Source organism: Pongo pygmaeus, chromosome Y, assembly GCF_028885625.2.
Source record: "Pongo pygmaeus isolate AG05252 chromosome Y, NHGRI_mPonPyg2-v2.0_pri, whole genome shotgun sequence".
In the NCBI taxonomy this organism is placed as follows: domain Eukaryota; kingdom Metazoa; phylum Chordata; class Mammalia; order Primates; family Hominidae; genus Pongo; species Pongo pygmaeus.
Genome location: NC_072397.2, coordinates 1,200,170 through 1,216,679, shown reverse-complemented (window position 1 = coordinate 1,216,679; position 16,510 = coordinate 1,200,170). Strand labels below are relative to the sequence as shown.

At 52.0% G+C, this 16,510-nt stretch overlaps 1 protein-coding gene across 4 annotated transcripts in view; it reads left to right on the top strand.

Annotated features, from left to right (window-relative positions):
- The window catches only part of ASMTL (acetylserotonin O-methyltransferase like), a 51,661-nt gene that overhangs the window by 7,743 nt on the left and 27,408 nt on the right, over positions 1-16,510 (top strand). Inside the window, exons 1-6 of one of the 4 annotated variants that reach the window (XM_063660939.1) lie at positions 1,933-3,123; positions 3,546-3,677; positions 6,972-7,019; positions 9,935-9,999; positions 12,763-12,824; positions 15,859-15,967. In XM_063660939.1, coding sequence (XP_063517009.1) covers positions 3,627-3,677; positions 6,972-7,019; positions 9,935-9,999; positions 12,763-12,824; positions 15,859-15,967 — 335 coding nt within the window. In that variant the 5' untranslated portion in view covers positions 1,933-3,123; positions 3,546-3,626. Of the gene's footprint in view, positions 1-1,932; positions 3,124-3,545; positions 3,678-3,710; positions 3,839-6,971; positions 7,020-9,934; positions 10,000-12,762; positions 12,825-15,858; positions 15,968-16,510 lie in introns of those variants that run through there. The other 3 variants (XM_054473296.2, XM_063660940.1, XM_054473298.2) reach the window with 3 other exon arrangements.

The following is a 16,510-nucleotide window of genomic DNA, read 5'->3' as shown; positions in this document are numbered from 1 at the left end:
ATGTCCCCTCAGCTCCTATCTCTGTATGGCCTGGTTTTTCCTAGGCTATGATGATAGAGCGAGGATTATTATAATATTGGAATAAAGAGTAATTGCTACCAACTAATGATTAATGATATTCATATATAATCATATCTAAGATCTATATCTGGTGTAACTATTCTTGTTGTATATTTTATTATACCGGAACAGCTCGTGTCCTCGGTCTCTTGCCTCGGCACCTGGGTGGCTTTTGCTGCCCACGATGAGAGGTACAACTCAACACAGGGAGGGTAGAAGATAGGCTGAGTATAGGGAACCTCTTGCCATTTCCTAGTGATAAAGTTGTCAAGGTCCCTGAGAATTAATAAAAAATTCAACACTCTGGCTTTAGGCTCCTCTGTAAGCCAAGTTGGGCCAGGTTGGGAAGGAGACATCCCAGAGGCGAGGACGCAGGAATGTCAGGTTGTTTGGCACCCACGTGGGCTGGTAAAAGGGAGCCGAGAGTGTCTGTTTGTGTTTTAGGCAACCCCAGACAAAAGACAGAGACCCAGAATCCTCTTTATAAGGAGGACGGTCAACCTGAGAAGATACTGGGCATCCCTCAAGATTGCTTCTAGCTTAGTCCTGCTGGTCCTCCGAGGACCAGGATGGCCGACCTGACTTTTCCTGGGTACCGAAAAGTCAGAGGAGGGCAGATCTTACCAGCCGGCTGGATTCGTGTCTGATGTTGGATGTTCCTGTTGGAATTGGCAAAGGGGCTCCCAAACTGGAGCCGTGCAAGGAACACAGAGAGAGAGAGAGAAAAGGGAAGAAGAAGGAGGAAGAGAAAGACGAAGCAAGGGTTAGGGAGCAAAATACATGTTGCAGGTGATCGGAGGTGGATTTCAGAGACCTGAGGGTTTTGAGAACCCACCAGGGAGTAGCTGCAGCTTGAGCCTCCAAGTGCCCTTTACATGAGTTGTCTTCCTCACACAAATTACTCAGAAAGTGAATGGAGAGAAAGGATGGGAGGGGTGGCCAGAGACCCTCAGGATCCAGGAGTTAGCCCAGGATGAGCTGCTGCTGCCCACAGCTTCCTGGGTTGCAAGAGAGCCTCTGTCCGCAACACCTGTCCCGGGTTTCGGCACCAAATGTAAGAGTTAAAGAAGGAGGAAAGAAATACAGAAAGTGAGGCCGGGCGTGGAGGCTCACGCCTGTCATCCCAGCACTTTGGGAGACCAAGGCGGGCAGATCACCTGAGGTCAGGAGTTCGAGACCAGCCTGACCAACATGGTGAAACTCCGTCTCTAGTAAAAATACAAAAATTAGCCGGGCGTGGTGGCACACGCCTGCAATGCCAGCTACTTGGGAGACTGAGGCAGGAGAATCACTTGATCCTGGGAGACGGAGCTTGCAGCGAACCGAGATGGTGCCACTGTCCCTCCAGCCTGGGCGACAGAGCAAGACTCCGTTTCAAAAAAAAAAAAAAAAATACAAAAAGTGGCTCAACAAAGGGTTTTGGAAAAGGGGGCTTCTCGCAGGCTCAGAATGTTTCTGTGTGAGGGAAAATTGATTGTGGGGTTGGAATGTCTCTGGTCAGAGGGGAGCTTTCTGGTCACAGAGGGTTTATCCCAAGGCTGGAATGTTTCTGGTCATGCTGACATTAGCCATTAGGCTGATGTTTGGGGGCGGATTTAGGCAGTTTTTAATCAAGGGAACTTAAAATGGAGGTGTGTGTCCAAGATGGCGGTCTCTGTCCAAGACGGGGGTGTCTGTGCAAGACGGGGGTGTGTGTCCAAGATGGGGGTGTCTGTCCAAGACGGGGGTGTCTGTCCAAGACGGGGGTGTGTGTCCAAGACGGCGGTGTGTGTCCACGACGGCGGTGTCTGTCCACGACGGGGGTGTCTGTCCAAGACGGGGGTGTCTGTCCAAGACGGGGGTGTGTGTCCAAGACGGCGGTGTGTGTCCACGATGTAGGTGTCTGTCCAAGATGGTGGCGTGTGTCCACGATGGCGGCGTGTGTCCACGATGGTGGCGTGTGTCCCAGATGGCGGTGTGTGTCCACGATGGTGGTGTGTGTCCACGATGGTGGTGTGTGTCCCAGATGGCGGTGTGTGTCCACGATGGTGGTGTGTGTCCACGATGGCGGCGTGTGTCCCAGATGGCGGTGTGTGTCCACGATGGTGGTGTGTGTCCACGATGGTGGTGTGTGTCCCAGATGGTGGTGTGTGTCCACGATGGTGGTGTGTGTCCCAGATGGTGGTGTGTGTCCACGATGGTGGTGTGTGTCCACGATGGTGGTGTGTGTCCCAGATGGTGGTGTGTGTCCACGATGGTGGTGTGTGTCCACGATGGTGGTGTGTGTCCCAGATGGCGGTGTGTGTCCACGATGGTGGCGTGTGTCCACGATGGCGGCGTGTGTCCACGATGGTGGCGTGTGTCCACGATGGTGGTGTGTGTCCCAGATGGTGGTGTGTGTCCCAGATGGTGGTGTGTGTCCACGATGGTGGTGTGTGTCCAAGATGGCGGTGTGTGTCCACGATGGTGGTGTGTGTCCCAGATGGTGGTGTGTGTCCACGATGGCGGTGTGTGTCCCAGATGGCGGTGTGTGTCCCAGATGGTGGTGTGTGTCCACGATGGTGGTGTGTGTCCACGATGGCGGTGTGTGTCCACGATGACGATGCTTCTCCTCTGTCAGAGGGGAGATGGGGAGTTCCCTGGGCCCTGGCAGGCTGTGGCAGCCAGGGACACCCCCACTGGGGGCATTTACCACCATCATTCCTGACCCCACAGTCTCTGCGGGGGTCACTACCTCTAGGCCAGGCCTCCCCAGGGACGCTGTTGTCTCTTCCTGGGTACCAGGGATTGACTTAGCGCCATCATTGCCTCCCTTCCCACAGTCATCGTTGCTGGCATTTTTCCTGAACTTCCTGTGGGCAGGATGGTTTTTGGACTCTGCCCCAACCTTCAGGGCTCTGGGAACCCTCTCACACTGTTGGCTCCTGGGTTCAGGGCCCAAGTCAATACCTCCCTGCTGGCCTCTTTGTTCCTGACTTCTTCCTTTGCCAGTCTCTTCCCTCGAGGGCCAAGAAGGCCCCTGGTCAGTCCCCGAAGGCCCCTGGTCAGTGCCCGGCCCCCCAGCCACACTTACAGAAAGCCCTGGTAAGTTCCCAGCTCCCCAGCCACACTTAGGGGAAGCCCTGGTGAGTTCCCGGCCCCCCAGCCACACTTGGGGAAAGCCCTGGTCAGTGCCCGGCCCCCCAGCCACACTTAGGGAAAGCCCTGGTCAGTGCCCGGCCCCCCAGCCACACTGAGGGGAAAGCCCTGGTCAGTGCCCGGCCCCCCAGCCACACTTGGGGAAAGCCCTGGTCAGTGCCCGGCCCCCCAGCCACACTTGGGGAAAGCCCTGGTCAGTGCCCAGCTCCCCAGCCACACCTGGGGAAAGCTTGGCAGATGGATGAGCTCACCCGGGAGAGGGCTGGGGAGTGTAGCAAACGCCACGTGTGTCCTGCAGATCTTGCGTGTCCCATTCACTTTTCTTAGGGTCTTTCATGGACCCTCCTGACCCCTTTCTCCTGTTGCAGGGTCTCAGGTTTGAGGTGGTCCCCTCCAAGTTTAAAGAGAAGCTGGACAAAGCGTCCTTCGCCACTCCATATGGGTACGCCATGGAGACCGCCAAGCAGAAGGCCCTGGAGGTGGCCAACCGGATGCACCAGGCAAGGGGCCCCTGCCCTTCAGCCCTCATGAAAATTCCTTTGCTATGATGAGGGGATTTGCAGGTGTTAAATATACGTGATACAAATAAACGTCATTCAGAAGATGCGATGGGTGCCACAGCTTAGCTCTTACTGTGTTATAATCTAATGCACTATTGCAGGTAACCTAATACTATCATTTATGATATAGAGTTAATGTAGCTTATCTGTTACTGTGTTATAATATTCTCTTGCAATTGATAGCATAGTATCATTTATGATATCGAATTAATGTAGCTTATCTATTACTATGTGTTATAATATTCTCTTGCAATTGATATCATAGTATCATTTATGATATAGAATTTTAATGTAGCTTATCTATTACTATGCGTTATAGTATTCTCTTGCAACTGATAGCATAGTATCATTTATGATGTCGAATTAACAGAGCTTATCTATTACTATGTATTATAATCTCTTGTGGGCGGGCGCGGTGGCTCATACCTATAATCCTAGCGCTTGGGGAGGCCGAGGCGGGTGGATCACCTGAGGTCAGGAATTCGAGACCAGCCTGACCAACAGGGTGAAACCCCGTCTCTACTAAACATACAAAAATTAGCTGGGCGTGGTGGTGCATGCCTGTAATCCCAGCTACTCAGGAGGCTGAGGCAGGAGAATTGCGTGAACCCGGGAGACAGAAGTTGCAGTGAGCCGAGATCGCGCCACTGCACTCCAACTTAGGCGACAGAGCAAGACTTCGTCTCCAAAAAATAAAAAATTAAAACAAAAATTATCTTGCAATTAATATAATAGTCTCGATGATGATACACAATTAATGTAGCTTATCTATTACTATGTGTTATAATATTCTTTTGCAATTAATATAATAGTATCATTTATGGTATACAATTAATGTACTGTATTACTATGTGTTGTAATATTCTACAATTAATATAATAGTATTATTTATGATATAGAATTATGTAGCTTATTACTGTGCCACTAAGTAATATCGGATTGCAATGAATATAACGTCATTTATAATATAGAATTATGTAGTTTATCTGTTGCTATATGCTACAATGCAATATACAATTATAATTAATATGCTATTATCATTTAAGATTTAAGATTCATGTAGCTTATCTGTTACTATGTTTGAATACAATATTGCAATTAATATAGTAATATCAGTTACGATATAGAATTAACATCTATTACTATGTGTTGTGATACATAGAATTAATATCTGTTACTGTGTGATACTATGTAATATACTATGACAATTAATATAATTGTATCATAATGTAGAATTATGTCATTTATCATTACGATATGCTCCTATGTAATACACTATTATTTTAGTAGAGATGGGGCTTCATCATGTTGGCCAGGCTGGTCTCCAACTCCTGACCTCAGGTGATCCACCCGCCTCGGCCTCCCAAAGTGTTGGGATGACAGGTGTCAGCCTCCACGCCCCACTGTAATACACTATTATAATTAATACACTACTGTTATTTAGGATATAGAATTAATGTAGCTTATCAATTACTCTATGTTATATGAGTCTAACATAACATCAGTCACAATATATAAAATTCACATAGCTATTACTGTGTGTTGTAACGTGCTCTTACAATGAATATAATACTATCATTTAGGATATAGAGTTAATGTAGCCTCCCTGTTGCTCTGTGTTAGCAGGCAATACACCATTGCCGTTAATGTAAGAAATACATTAGAAGGCCGGGCGCGGTGGCTCACGCCTGTCATCCCAGCACTTTGGGAGGCTGATGCGGGCGGATCAAGAGGTCAGGAGTTCAAGATCATCCTGGCTCACACGGTGAAACCCCGTCTCTACTAAAAACACACACACAAAAAATTGGCTGGGCGTGGTGCCGGGTGCCTGTAGTCCCAGCTACTCCAGAGGCTGAGGCAGGAGAATGGCGTGAACCCGGGAGGCGGAGCTTGCAGTGAGCTGAGATCGCGCCACTGCACTCCAGCCTGGGTGACAGAGTGAGACTCCATCTCAAAAAAAAAAAAAGAAAGAAAGAAAGAAATACATTAGAGGTAAGGCTGTTGTGAGTAGTGCTATGAAGACAACAGTATTGATTGTGGGTTTTGGCAGTGCAGAGCTTAGGGAGACCAGTGCTGGGATGAGCTGAGGTCAAAGCTGCACGCAGATGTCCTGTGACTGCCTGTTCTGTTGCTCTGAGACTGAATTTTCTTTTCTTTTCTTTTTTTTTTTTTTGAGATGGAGTCTCGCTCTGTCACCCAGGCTGGAGTACAGTGGCATGATCTCGGCTCACTGCAACCTCCACCTCCCAGGTTCAAGGAATTCTCCTGCCTCAGCCTCCCGAGTAGCTGGGACTGCAGGCACCTGCCGCCATGCCCGGATAATTTTTTACTTTTTTAGTAGAGACCGGGTTTCACCATCTTGGCCAGGCTGGTCTCGAACTCCTGACCTTGTGATCCACCCGCCTCGGCCTCCCAAAGTGCTGGGATGACAGGCGTGAGCCACCGCGCCCGGCCTCTGAGGCTGAATTTTCAACCTGGATTGTTTTATCGTCCTAAGTACCTTTTTCTTTTTCTTTCCTTTTTTTTTTTTTCTTTTTTTTTGGAGACTGAGTCTCACTCTGTCACCCACGCTGGAGTGCAGGGGTGCAACCTTGGCTCACTGCAACCTCCGCCTCCCGGGTTCAAGCGATTCTGCTGCCTCAGCCTCCTGAGTAGCTGAGATTACAGGTGCCCGACTGATATTTTGTGTTTTTAGTAGAGACAGGGTTTCACCATGTTGGCCAGGCTGGTCTCGAACTCCTGACCTCAGGTGATCTGCCCGCCTCAGCCTCCCAGAGTGCTGGGATGACAGGTGTGAGCCACTGCGCCCGGCCCTAAGTACCTTTTTCTGAAATTACATCGAACGGATCAAAAACCTTTTGGCCTTAATTCTGGGTAACTCAGGGAGGTTTGGGACCCCTGAATCAAACCTTACCTGCCCATCTGGAAGAACAAAAGCTTACAGAACAGGCATTGCTTTTCCCATAGTGCCCGTGAGATGCTCCGTGAGTGCCTGACCCCTGATCACACAGCCCCCGTGGGCCCTGGCCTCACCCACGTTCCAGCCCCTGCAGGGCGAACACCTGGGGGACCCACTCCTGTCCTTGTTCATCACCTTGAGCGCCCCCAGCCTTAACTTCCAAAGTCGGCCTGGCTTTGCCCCTGCAGTGCTGTTTCACGCCCGCACCAATGGGAAAACTTCTCTGTGAGACCCACAGCATGTCACCGCTAAACCGGAATCTGGCTTTCTTGCAGAAAGACCTGCGGACCCCCGATGTGGTCATTGGAGCGGACACGATCGTGGTGAGTGCGGCCAGGGTCCCTCCCTTCTCATGTCCCATTTGGTTTTCATGTGCTTGGTGATTCTGCCTGTTTCGGAGGTTCTGGATTCCCCTGAAGACAGCAGCACACTCGCTTCCAGAAACTCCCATCACAATCTACCAGCAGATGAGGGGCCTAAAGGCACAGGAAGGGGCCGGGCACCGTGGCTCACCCCTGTCATCCCAGCATTTTGGGAGGCTGAGGTGGGCAGAGATCACCTTAGGTCATGAGTTCAAGATCAGCCTGACCAACATGGTAAAACCCCATGTCTACTAAAAATACAAAAATTAGCCAGACGTGGTGGCTAATTGATAGTATCATAAATGATATTATGCTATCAATTGCAAGAGAATATTATAACACATAGCAACAGATAAGCTACATTAATTCTATATCATAAATGATACAGAATATACAGACTGTACCTGTGATCCCAGTTACTCAGGAGGCTGAGGAAGGGGAATCGCTTGAACCCAGGAGGCGGAGGTTGCAGTGAGCCGAGATCACGCCACTGTGCTCCAGCCTGTGTGACAAGAGCGAGACTCCACCTCAAAAGACACAGGAAGGTACACAGTTCTGGAGGCCAGCAGCCACAAATCGCGGTGTCTGTAGGCTCTGTTCCTTCCAGAGGTACTGAGGAGAAGTTGGTGTTGGTCTCTCTCCAAGTCCTGGAGGCTGTTGGCAACCCATTGTATCCTTTGGCTGAGGGCCCCATGGTTCCTATCTGTGCCTCCATCTCCACGTGGCCTTCTCCCCTCTGGGTGTTTGTGTCCAAATTTCCCTCTTCTTTTTTTTTGAGACAGAGTCTCACTGTGTTGCCCAGGATGGATTACAGTGGTGCGATCTCGGCTCACCGTGACCTCTGCCTCCCGGGTTCAAGTGATTCTCCTGCCTCCCGAGTAGCTGGGATTACAGGTGCCCGCCACCACACCCGGCTAATTTTTGTATTTTTAGTAGAGACAGGGTTTCACCATGTTGGACAGGATGGTCTCGCACTGTTGACCTCGTGATCCACCTGCCTTGGCCTCCCAAAGTGCTAGGATTACAGGCGTGAGCCACCATGCCCGGCCCATGTCTTTTCTTTATAAGCCACCCAGTCTATGGTATTCTGTGATAGCAGCCTGAGATGGACTAAGACACCTCATAAGAAGAGGAGATGAGGACACAGACACACAGAGGGACGACCCTGTGAGGACACAGGGAGAAGACGGCATCTCCAAGCCCGAGAGAGAGGCCTCAGGAGGAACCAGCCCTGCCCACACCTTGATGTCAGACTTCCAGCCTCCAAGACTGTGGGAGAATCAATGTCTGTTGTTTCTAAGCCACCCAGTCTATGGTATTCTGTGATAGCAGCCTGAGATGGACTAAGACACCTCATAAGAAGAGGAGATGAGGACACAGATACAGAGGGATGACTCTGTGAGGACACAGGGAGAAGACGGCATCTCCAAGCTAAGGAGAGAGGGATCCAGCCCTGCCCACACCTGGATCTCAGACTTCCAGCCTGCAGGACTGTGGGAGAATCAATGTCTGTTGTTTCTAAGTCACCCAGTCTATGATATTCCGTGATGGCAGCCTGAAATGGACTGAGACAGCTCATAACAAGAGGAGATGAGGACACAGACACACACAGAGGGACGGTCACCTGAGGACAGAGAAAAGACGGCGTCTACAAGCCCGAGAGAGAGGCCTCAGGAGGAACCAGCCCTGCCCACACCTGGATCTCGCCCTTCCAGTCTCCACGACCGTGGGAGAATCAATTTCTGTAGTTTAAAAGCCACCTGGGTTGTAGGACTTTGCTATGGTGTCCCGGTCAGACTAATACATTTACTCTTGTATGTACGCAAAAGGATTCAAAACAGGTGTTCCACCAAAAACTTCTACATGAATGTTCACAGCAGCACTATTCACAACAGCTAAAAGGCAGAAACAGCTCAAGTGGCTGTCAGTGGATAAATGGGTAATTACAACATGGTCCATCCACACACAGTGGAATACTATGCAGCCAAGAACAGGAACCAGGCTGGCCGAGGCAGGTGGATCACGAGGTCAGGAGATCTAGACCATCCTGGCTAACACGGTGAAACCCCGTCTCTACTAAAAATACAAAAAGTGAGCTGGGCGTGGTGGCAGGCGCCTGTCGTCCCAGCTACTCGGGAGGCTGAGGCAGGAGAATGGCGTGAACCCAGGAGGCGGAGCTTGCAGTGAGCCGAGATCATGCCACTGCACTCCAGCCTGGGCGACAGAGAGAGACTCTGTCTCAAAAATAAATAAATAAATAAAAAATAACAAAAATTAGCCAGGCATGATGGTGGCAGGCACCTGTAATCCCAGCTACTAGGGAGGCTGAGGCAGGAGAATCGCTTGAACCCTGGAGACGGAGGTTGCAGTGAGCCGAGACTGCGCCACTGCACTCCATCCTGGGCAACAGAGTGAGACTCCATCTCAAAAAAAAAAAAGAAGAAGAAAAGAAAAGGAACGAGGCTATGAAACAGGCTGCAACATGGATGAATGTTGAGGACATCACGCTCAGTGACAGAAACCAGCCACGGAGGACCACACATTGCAGGATTCTGTTACTACACCATGTCCGCAACAGGCAAACGCACAGTGAAAGAAAGAGGATGGGCGGTTACCAGCATCTGGGGAGGGACACTAGGGAGGGACAGCTGCGTGGGGACAGGGTCTCCTTCTGTAGTGAAGAGAACATTCTGGAACCAGGCAGGTGGTGGTGGTACAACATGGTAACTCCAGTTAGTTGTTTGAAATGGTGACTCTCAGGACGTGTCAACTTCATTTCCATAAAACAAGTGACTTCTGCGAATGGGACCGTGGGGCTTGCACAGGCCTGACTTAGGTGGTGGGAACCAACTCCCTCCGTTCCCTTCCTCTCGCAGACGGTCGGGGGGCTGATTCTGGAGAAGCCGGTGGACAAGCAGGACGCATACAGGATGCTGTCCCGGTAAGCACCGTGTTGGCCTCAGAGCTGTCTTGGGTTCTGAACCACAGAGTAGCTGTGATATCTGGCCGGGTATCCTGGGGAGCAGGGTGGATCTGTCTCAGCTCTGCCGTCTGAGCTGTGCGGTCTGTGCTCGTCTGTCTGAGCTGTGCTGTCTGACCTCTGCTGTCTGATCTGTGCTGTCTGAGCTGTGCTGCGTGAGCTGTGCTGCGTGAGCTGTTCTGACTGAGCTGTGCTGCCTGAGCTGTGCTGCCTGAGCTGTGCTGTGTGAGCTGTGCTGCGTGAGCTGTGCTGTCTGAGCTGTGCTGTGTGAGCTGTGCTGCGTGAGCTGCGCTGTCTGAGCTGTGCTGTGTGAGCCGTGCTGCGTGAGCTGCGCTGTCTGAGCTGTGCTGTGTGAGCTGTGCTGTGTGAGCTGTGCTGCGTGAGCTGTGCTGTCTGAGCTGTGCTGTGTGAGCTGTGCTGTGTGAGCTGTGCTGTGTGAGCTGTGCTGTGTGAGCTGTGCTGTCTGAGCTGTGCTGTGTGAGCTGTGCTGTGTGAGCTGCGCTGTCTGAGCTGTGCTGTGTGAGCTGTGCTGTGTGAGCTGCGCTGTCTGAGCTGCGCTGTCTGAGCTGCGCTGCGTGAGCTGTGCTGTGTGAGCTGCGCTGTGTGAGCTGCGCTGTGTGAGCTGTGCTGTGTGAGCTGTGCTGTGTGAGCTGCGCTGTCTGAGCTGCGCTGTCTGAGCTGTGCTGTGTGAGCTGTGCTGTGTGAGCTGTGCTGTGTGAGCTGCGCTGTGTGAGCTGTTCTGTCTGATCTCTGCTGTCTGAGCTGTGCTGTGTGAGCTGTGCTGTGTGAGCTGTTCTGTCTGAGCTGTGCTGCGTGAGCTGTGCTGTGTGAGCTGTGCTGTGTGAGCTGTGCTGTGTGAGCTGTGCTGTGTGAGCTGTGCTGTGTGAGCTGTTCTGTCTGATCTCTGCTGTCTGAGCTGTGCTGTCTGATCTGTGCTGTCTGAGCTGTTCTGTCTGAGCTGTGCTGCGTGAGCTGTGCTGCGTGAGCTGTGCTGTGTGAGCTGTGCTGTGTGAGCTGTGCTGTGTGAGCTGTGCTGTGTGAGCTGTTCTGTCTGATCTCTGCTGTCTGAGCTGTGCTGTGTGAGCTGTGCTGTGTGAGCTGTGCTGTGTGAGCTGTGCTGTGTGAGCTGTGCTGTCTGAGCTGTGCTGTGTGAGCTGTGCTGTGTGAGCTGCGCTGTCTGAGCTGTGCTGTGTGAGCTGTGCTGTGTGAGCTGCGCTGTCTGAGCTGCGCTGTCTGAGCTGCGCTGCGTGAGCTGTGCTGTGTGAGCTGCGCTGTGTGAGCTGCGCTGTGTGAGCTGTGCTGTGTGAGCTGTGCTGTGTGAGCTGCGCTGTCTGAGCTGCGCTGTCTGAGCTGTGCTGTGTGAGCTGTGCTGTGTGAGCTGTGCTGTGTGAGCTGCGCTGTGTGAGCTGTTCTGTCTGATCTCTGCTGTCTGAGCTGTGCTGTGTGAGCTGTGCTGTGTGAGCTGTTCTGTCTGAGCTGTGCTGCGTGAGCTGTGCTGCGTGAGCTGTGCTGTGTGAGCTGCGCTGTCTGAGCTGTGCTGTGTGAGCTGCGCTGTGTGAGCTGTGCTGTGTGAGCTGTGCTGTGTGAGCTGCGCTGTCTGAGCTGTGCTGCGTGAGCTGTGCTGCGTGAGCTGTGCTGCGTGAGCTGTGCTGTGTGAGCTGTTCTGTCTGAGCTGTGCTGTGTGAGCTGTGCTGCGTGAGCTGCGCTGTCTGAGCTGTGCTGTGTGAGCTGTGCTGTGTGAGCTGTGCTGCGTGAGCTGTGCTGTGTGAGCTGTTCTGTCTGATCTCTGCTGTCTGAGCTGTGCTGTGTGAGCTGTGCTGCGTGAGCTGTTCTGTCTGATCTCTGCTGTCTGAGCTGTGCTGTGTGAGCTGTGCTGTGTGAGCTGTGCTGTGTGAGCTGCGCTGTGTGAGCTGTTCTGTCTGATCTCTGCTGTCTGAGCTGTGCTGTGTGAGCTGTGCTGTGTGAGCTGTTCTGTCTGAGCTGCGCTGCCTGAGCTGCGCTGCGTGAGCTGTGCTGCGTGAGCTGTTCTGTCTGATCTTTGCTGCCTGAGCTGTGCTGCGTGAGCTGTGCTGTGTGAGCTGCGCTGTCTGAGCTGCGCTGCGTGAGCTGTGCTGCGTGAGCTGTGCTGCGTGAGCTGTGCTGTGTGAGCTGTGCTGCGTGAGCTGTGCTGCGTGAGCTGCGCTGTCTGAGCTGTGCTGCGTGAGCTGCGCTGTCTGAGCTGTGCTGCGTGAGCTGTGCTGTGTGAGCTCTGCTCTCTGAGCTATGCAGGGAGGCAGGCACTATCCCTCTATGCTCATCCTTGTCTAGGATTCTGCAGCACTGATCCCCGAATGTCTCATGCCCACTGCAGACTGCTGGGGTCACGAGAAGTTGGCAGTGCCCTGTCCTTCCCACTGGGCATCCTGGACCTGAGCCCATAGCCTGGCACCTCATCCCCATCCCAGGACATGGAAGAGACGCACCCCCTGCCCACCATACGCCCAGCTAAGAGCTGCCTGGCCTGGGGCCTCCCATCAGGGCCACTGCCGGTGGGATTTGTGACCCCTTCCCCGGCCCCTCCGTAAAGGTTTCCCTGGAGACCCCACGGCAGGAAGATCGGGGACAAGAGGCTGGGGACGGAGCCAGGACCAAGGACGCCTCACTGCCTCCCTGGTTCTGAGACACTCGCTTTGTAGCTCCCACGGTTTACAGCATGGTGACGTCGTCACCGGTTGTGTCTTGCAGGTTGAGCGGGAGAGAACACAGTGTGTTCACAGGTGTCGCCATCGTCCACTGCTCCAGCAAAGGTAACCGCGGCCCGGGGATCAGGGTCCCCCCAGAGGCCGAGACAAGAAGCCGGGACATTCTTGGGACCCTGGGCTTGAGGGAGGAGGACAGTTGCCCACCCCAGAGGGGTTTGTGCTTGTGTCCTGCTTCGGAAAGTTGCCGGCCGATTTGGAAGTGTGCAGGACAAAGGAAAATGTGTGGTTTGTCTTTTTCTTTTTCTTTTTTTTCTTTTTTTGAGACGGGGTCTTGCTCTCTTACCCAGGCTGCAGTGCAGTGGCACGATCTCAGCTCACTGCAACCTCTGCCTCCCAAGTTCAAGTGATCCTTCTGCCTGAGTAGCTGGGATTACAGGCACCCGCCACCACTGCCGGCTAATTTTTGTATTTTTAGTAGAGACGGGGTTTCACCATGTTGGCCAGGCTGGTCTTGAACTCCTGACCTCAGGTGATCCACCTGCCTCGGCCTCCCAAAGTGCTGGGATTACAGGCGTGAGCCACCATGCCCGGCCTATTTTGCCATTTTCTTTTTTTTTTTTGAAACGGAGTCTCACTCTGTCGCCCAGGCTGGAGTGCAGAGGTGCAATCTGAGCTCACTGCAACCCCCGCCTCCCGGGTTCAAGCAATTCTCCTGCCTCAGCCTCCTGAGTAGCTGGGATTATAGGTGCCCGCCACCACGCCTGGTTAACTTTTGTATTTTTAATAGAGACGGGTTTCACCACATTGGCCAGGCTGGTCTCGAACTCCCGACCTCAGGTGACCCACCCGCCTCGGCCTCCCAAAGTGCTGGGATTACAGGTGTGAGCTACTGCACCCGGCCTTTCTTTTTTTTTTTTTTTTTTTTTGAGACAGGGTCTCCCTCTGTTACTGAGGCTGGAGTGCAGTGGTGTGATCATAGCTCACTGCAGCCTCAACCTCCTGGGCCCCAGCGATTCTCCTGCCTCAGCCTCTAGAGTCAGAAACTACAGGCACACGCCACCACATCTGGCTCATTTTTGTGTTTTTTATAGAGGTGGGGTCTTGCTATGTTGCCCAGACTGGTTTCGAACTCCTGGGCTGAATAAATCCTCCCATCTCAGCCTCCCAAAGTGCTGGGACTGCAGGTGGGCACCATGGTGCCCGGCCCAGGCAGTTGTATCACCATATTGCTGGGACTGCAGGTGTGCACCATGGTGCCCAGCCCAGGCAGTTGTATCACCATATGGCTGGGTTCTTCCTGCACCAACCCATTCCCAGCTTGTTGGCGGACACCAGGAGGCATCCTAGAATTCAATCAGTTCTGACACTAGCTGTCAGAGTTAGCACATATCCCACAGGTGAAGGGCTGGGCCCCATGGGACCTCCCGGCAAAGATGCCAGCCCCATATCCCTGGGCACACCTGTACTTTTCTGACCCATCCACCGCTCACTGGGGGCTCCTCCAAGCACCTGCTCAGGTTGGGTCATTTGCTCGAGGGGCTCACAGAACTCAGGACAGCACTTTCCTTCCCAGCTTGCGGGTTTGTTACGAAGAAGCAGGTCAGGGAGTGCCAAACAGAAGCCAAGCACAGCGCAGGGTGCCGGGTGCAGGATGTATGCAGCCTCCATGCCTGCCGTGGCACAGCTCCCCCCACACCCTGATGTGTTCACCCACCAGAAGCTCCCTGAACCCTGTCCTTCTGGGTCTCTTTTTTTTTTTTTTTTTTTTTTGAGACAGAGTCTCGCTCTGTCGCCCAGGCCAGAGTGCACTGGCACCATCTCGGCTCACTGCAAGCTCCGCCTCCCAGGTTCATGCCATTCTCCTGCCTCAGCCTCCCGAGTAGCTGGGACAACAGGCGCCCGCCACCATGCCCAGCTAACTTTTTCTATTTTTTTTTTTTTTTTAGTAGAGACAGGGTTTAACCATGTTAGCCAGGATGGTCTCTATCTCCTGACCTCGTGATTCGCCCGCCTCGGCTTCCCAAAGTGCTGGGATTACAGGCGTGAGCCACCGCGCCCAGCCCCTTCTGGGTCTCTTAAAAGGCCAGGATTAATGACATCATCCGCCACTGGGGAGCAAACTCCATCTCCAGCCCCTCTCCCTGCTCCCTGGAGGTAGGGGTGGAGCCGAACCTCCCACCCGCAAATCCCTGGCAGGTTCCCATGACACCCAAAGCCTGCCGTTTCCAAAAGGCCCCTCATTAACATAAGCTCCCCTGTGGATGAAAGGAGCTTGTCGCCACATAGCAAAACACCTGCTTTCGCTCCTGTCACTCAACAGATTCCCCAGGATTCAGGGGCTCTGTGTCCGGACCCTGAGGCAGAGAACAAACATCTGTTTCTTTTATTTACTTATTTATTTATTTATTTATTTATTTATTTAGAGACAGAGTCTCGCTCTGTCGGCCAGGCTGGAGTGCAGTGGCACGATCTCGGCTCACTACAACCTCCACCTCCCTGGTTCAAGTGATTCTCCTGCCTCAGCCTCCCAAGTAGCTGGGATTACAGGCACCTGCCACCACGCCTGGCTAATTTTTGTATTTTTAGTAGAGACGGGGTTTTGCCATGTTGGCCAGGCTCGTCTCGGTGATCCACCTGCCTCGGCCTCCCAAAGTGCTGTTTCTTTTTTTTTTTTTTTTTTTTTTTAAGAGACAGAGACTCGCTCTGTCGCCCAGGCTGGAGTGCTGTGGCGCGATCTCAGCTCACTGCAAGCTCCGCCTCCCGGGTTCACACCATTCTCCTGCCTCAGCCTCCCGAGTAGCTGGGACTACAGGCGCCCGCCACCATGCCCGGCTAATTTTTTTGTATTTTTAGTAGAGACGGGGTTTCACCGCGTTAGCCAGGCTGGTCTCCAACTCCTGACCTTGTGATCCGCCCGCCTCGGCCTCCCAAAGTGCTGGGATTACAGGTGTGAGCCACCGCGCCCGGCCTCTTTCTCTCTTTTCTTGTCTGAAATGAACCTTATCCCCCCATGAACCATCCATATCTGAACTGTGTGCTATGTTCGAGTACATACCTCCACAGCACAGCCATGCAGCTGTCAGGGCACGGAGGTGACAAGCTGGCGTCCATGCTCACCCCCAGGGCTCTGTCCTTGCAGAACATCAACTGGACACCAGGGTCTCGGAATTCTACGAGGAAACGAAGGTGAAGTTCTCGGAGCTGTCTGAGGAGCTGCTCTGGGAATACATCCACAGCGGGGAGCCCATGTGAGTCTCGGGGGCGTGTGGGGATGGGGGACACGTGTGGTAGCCTGGCCACCCTCACACATGGGGTGTCCCACCCAGCCTTTGAGAAGGAAGGAGGCCTTGCTCTGGAGGCTGTGTGGCAGAGGGAGAGCCGCTCGGCTCAGAAGCACAAACCCTTCACAACCACACTGATCCATGGAGGCTCAGATATATAATCGATCATATATATAATATATGATCGATCATATATAATTATATATAATATATGATCGATCATATATAATTATATATAATATATGATCGATCATATATAATTATATATAATATATGATCGATCATATATAATTATATATAATATATGATCGATCATATATAATTATATGTAATATATGATCGATCATATATAATTATATATAATATATGATCGATCATATATAATTATATAATATATAATCGATCATATATAATTATATATAATATATAATCGATCATATATAATTATGTATAATATATAATCGATCATATATAATTCTCGATCATATATAATTCTATATAATATATAAG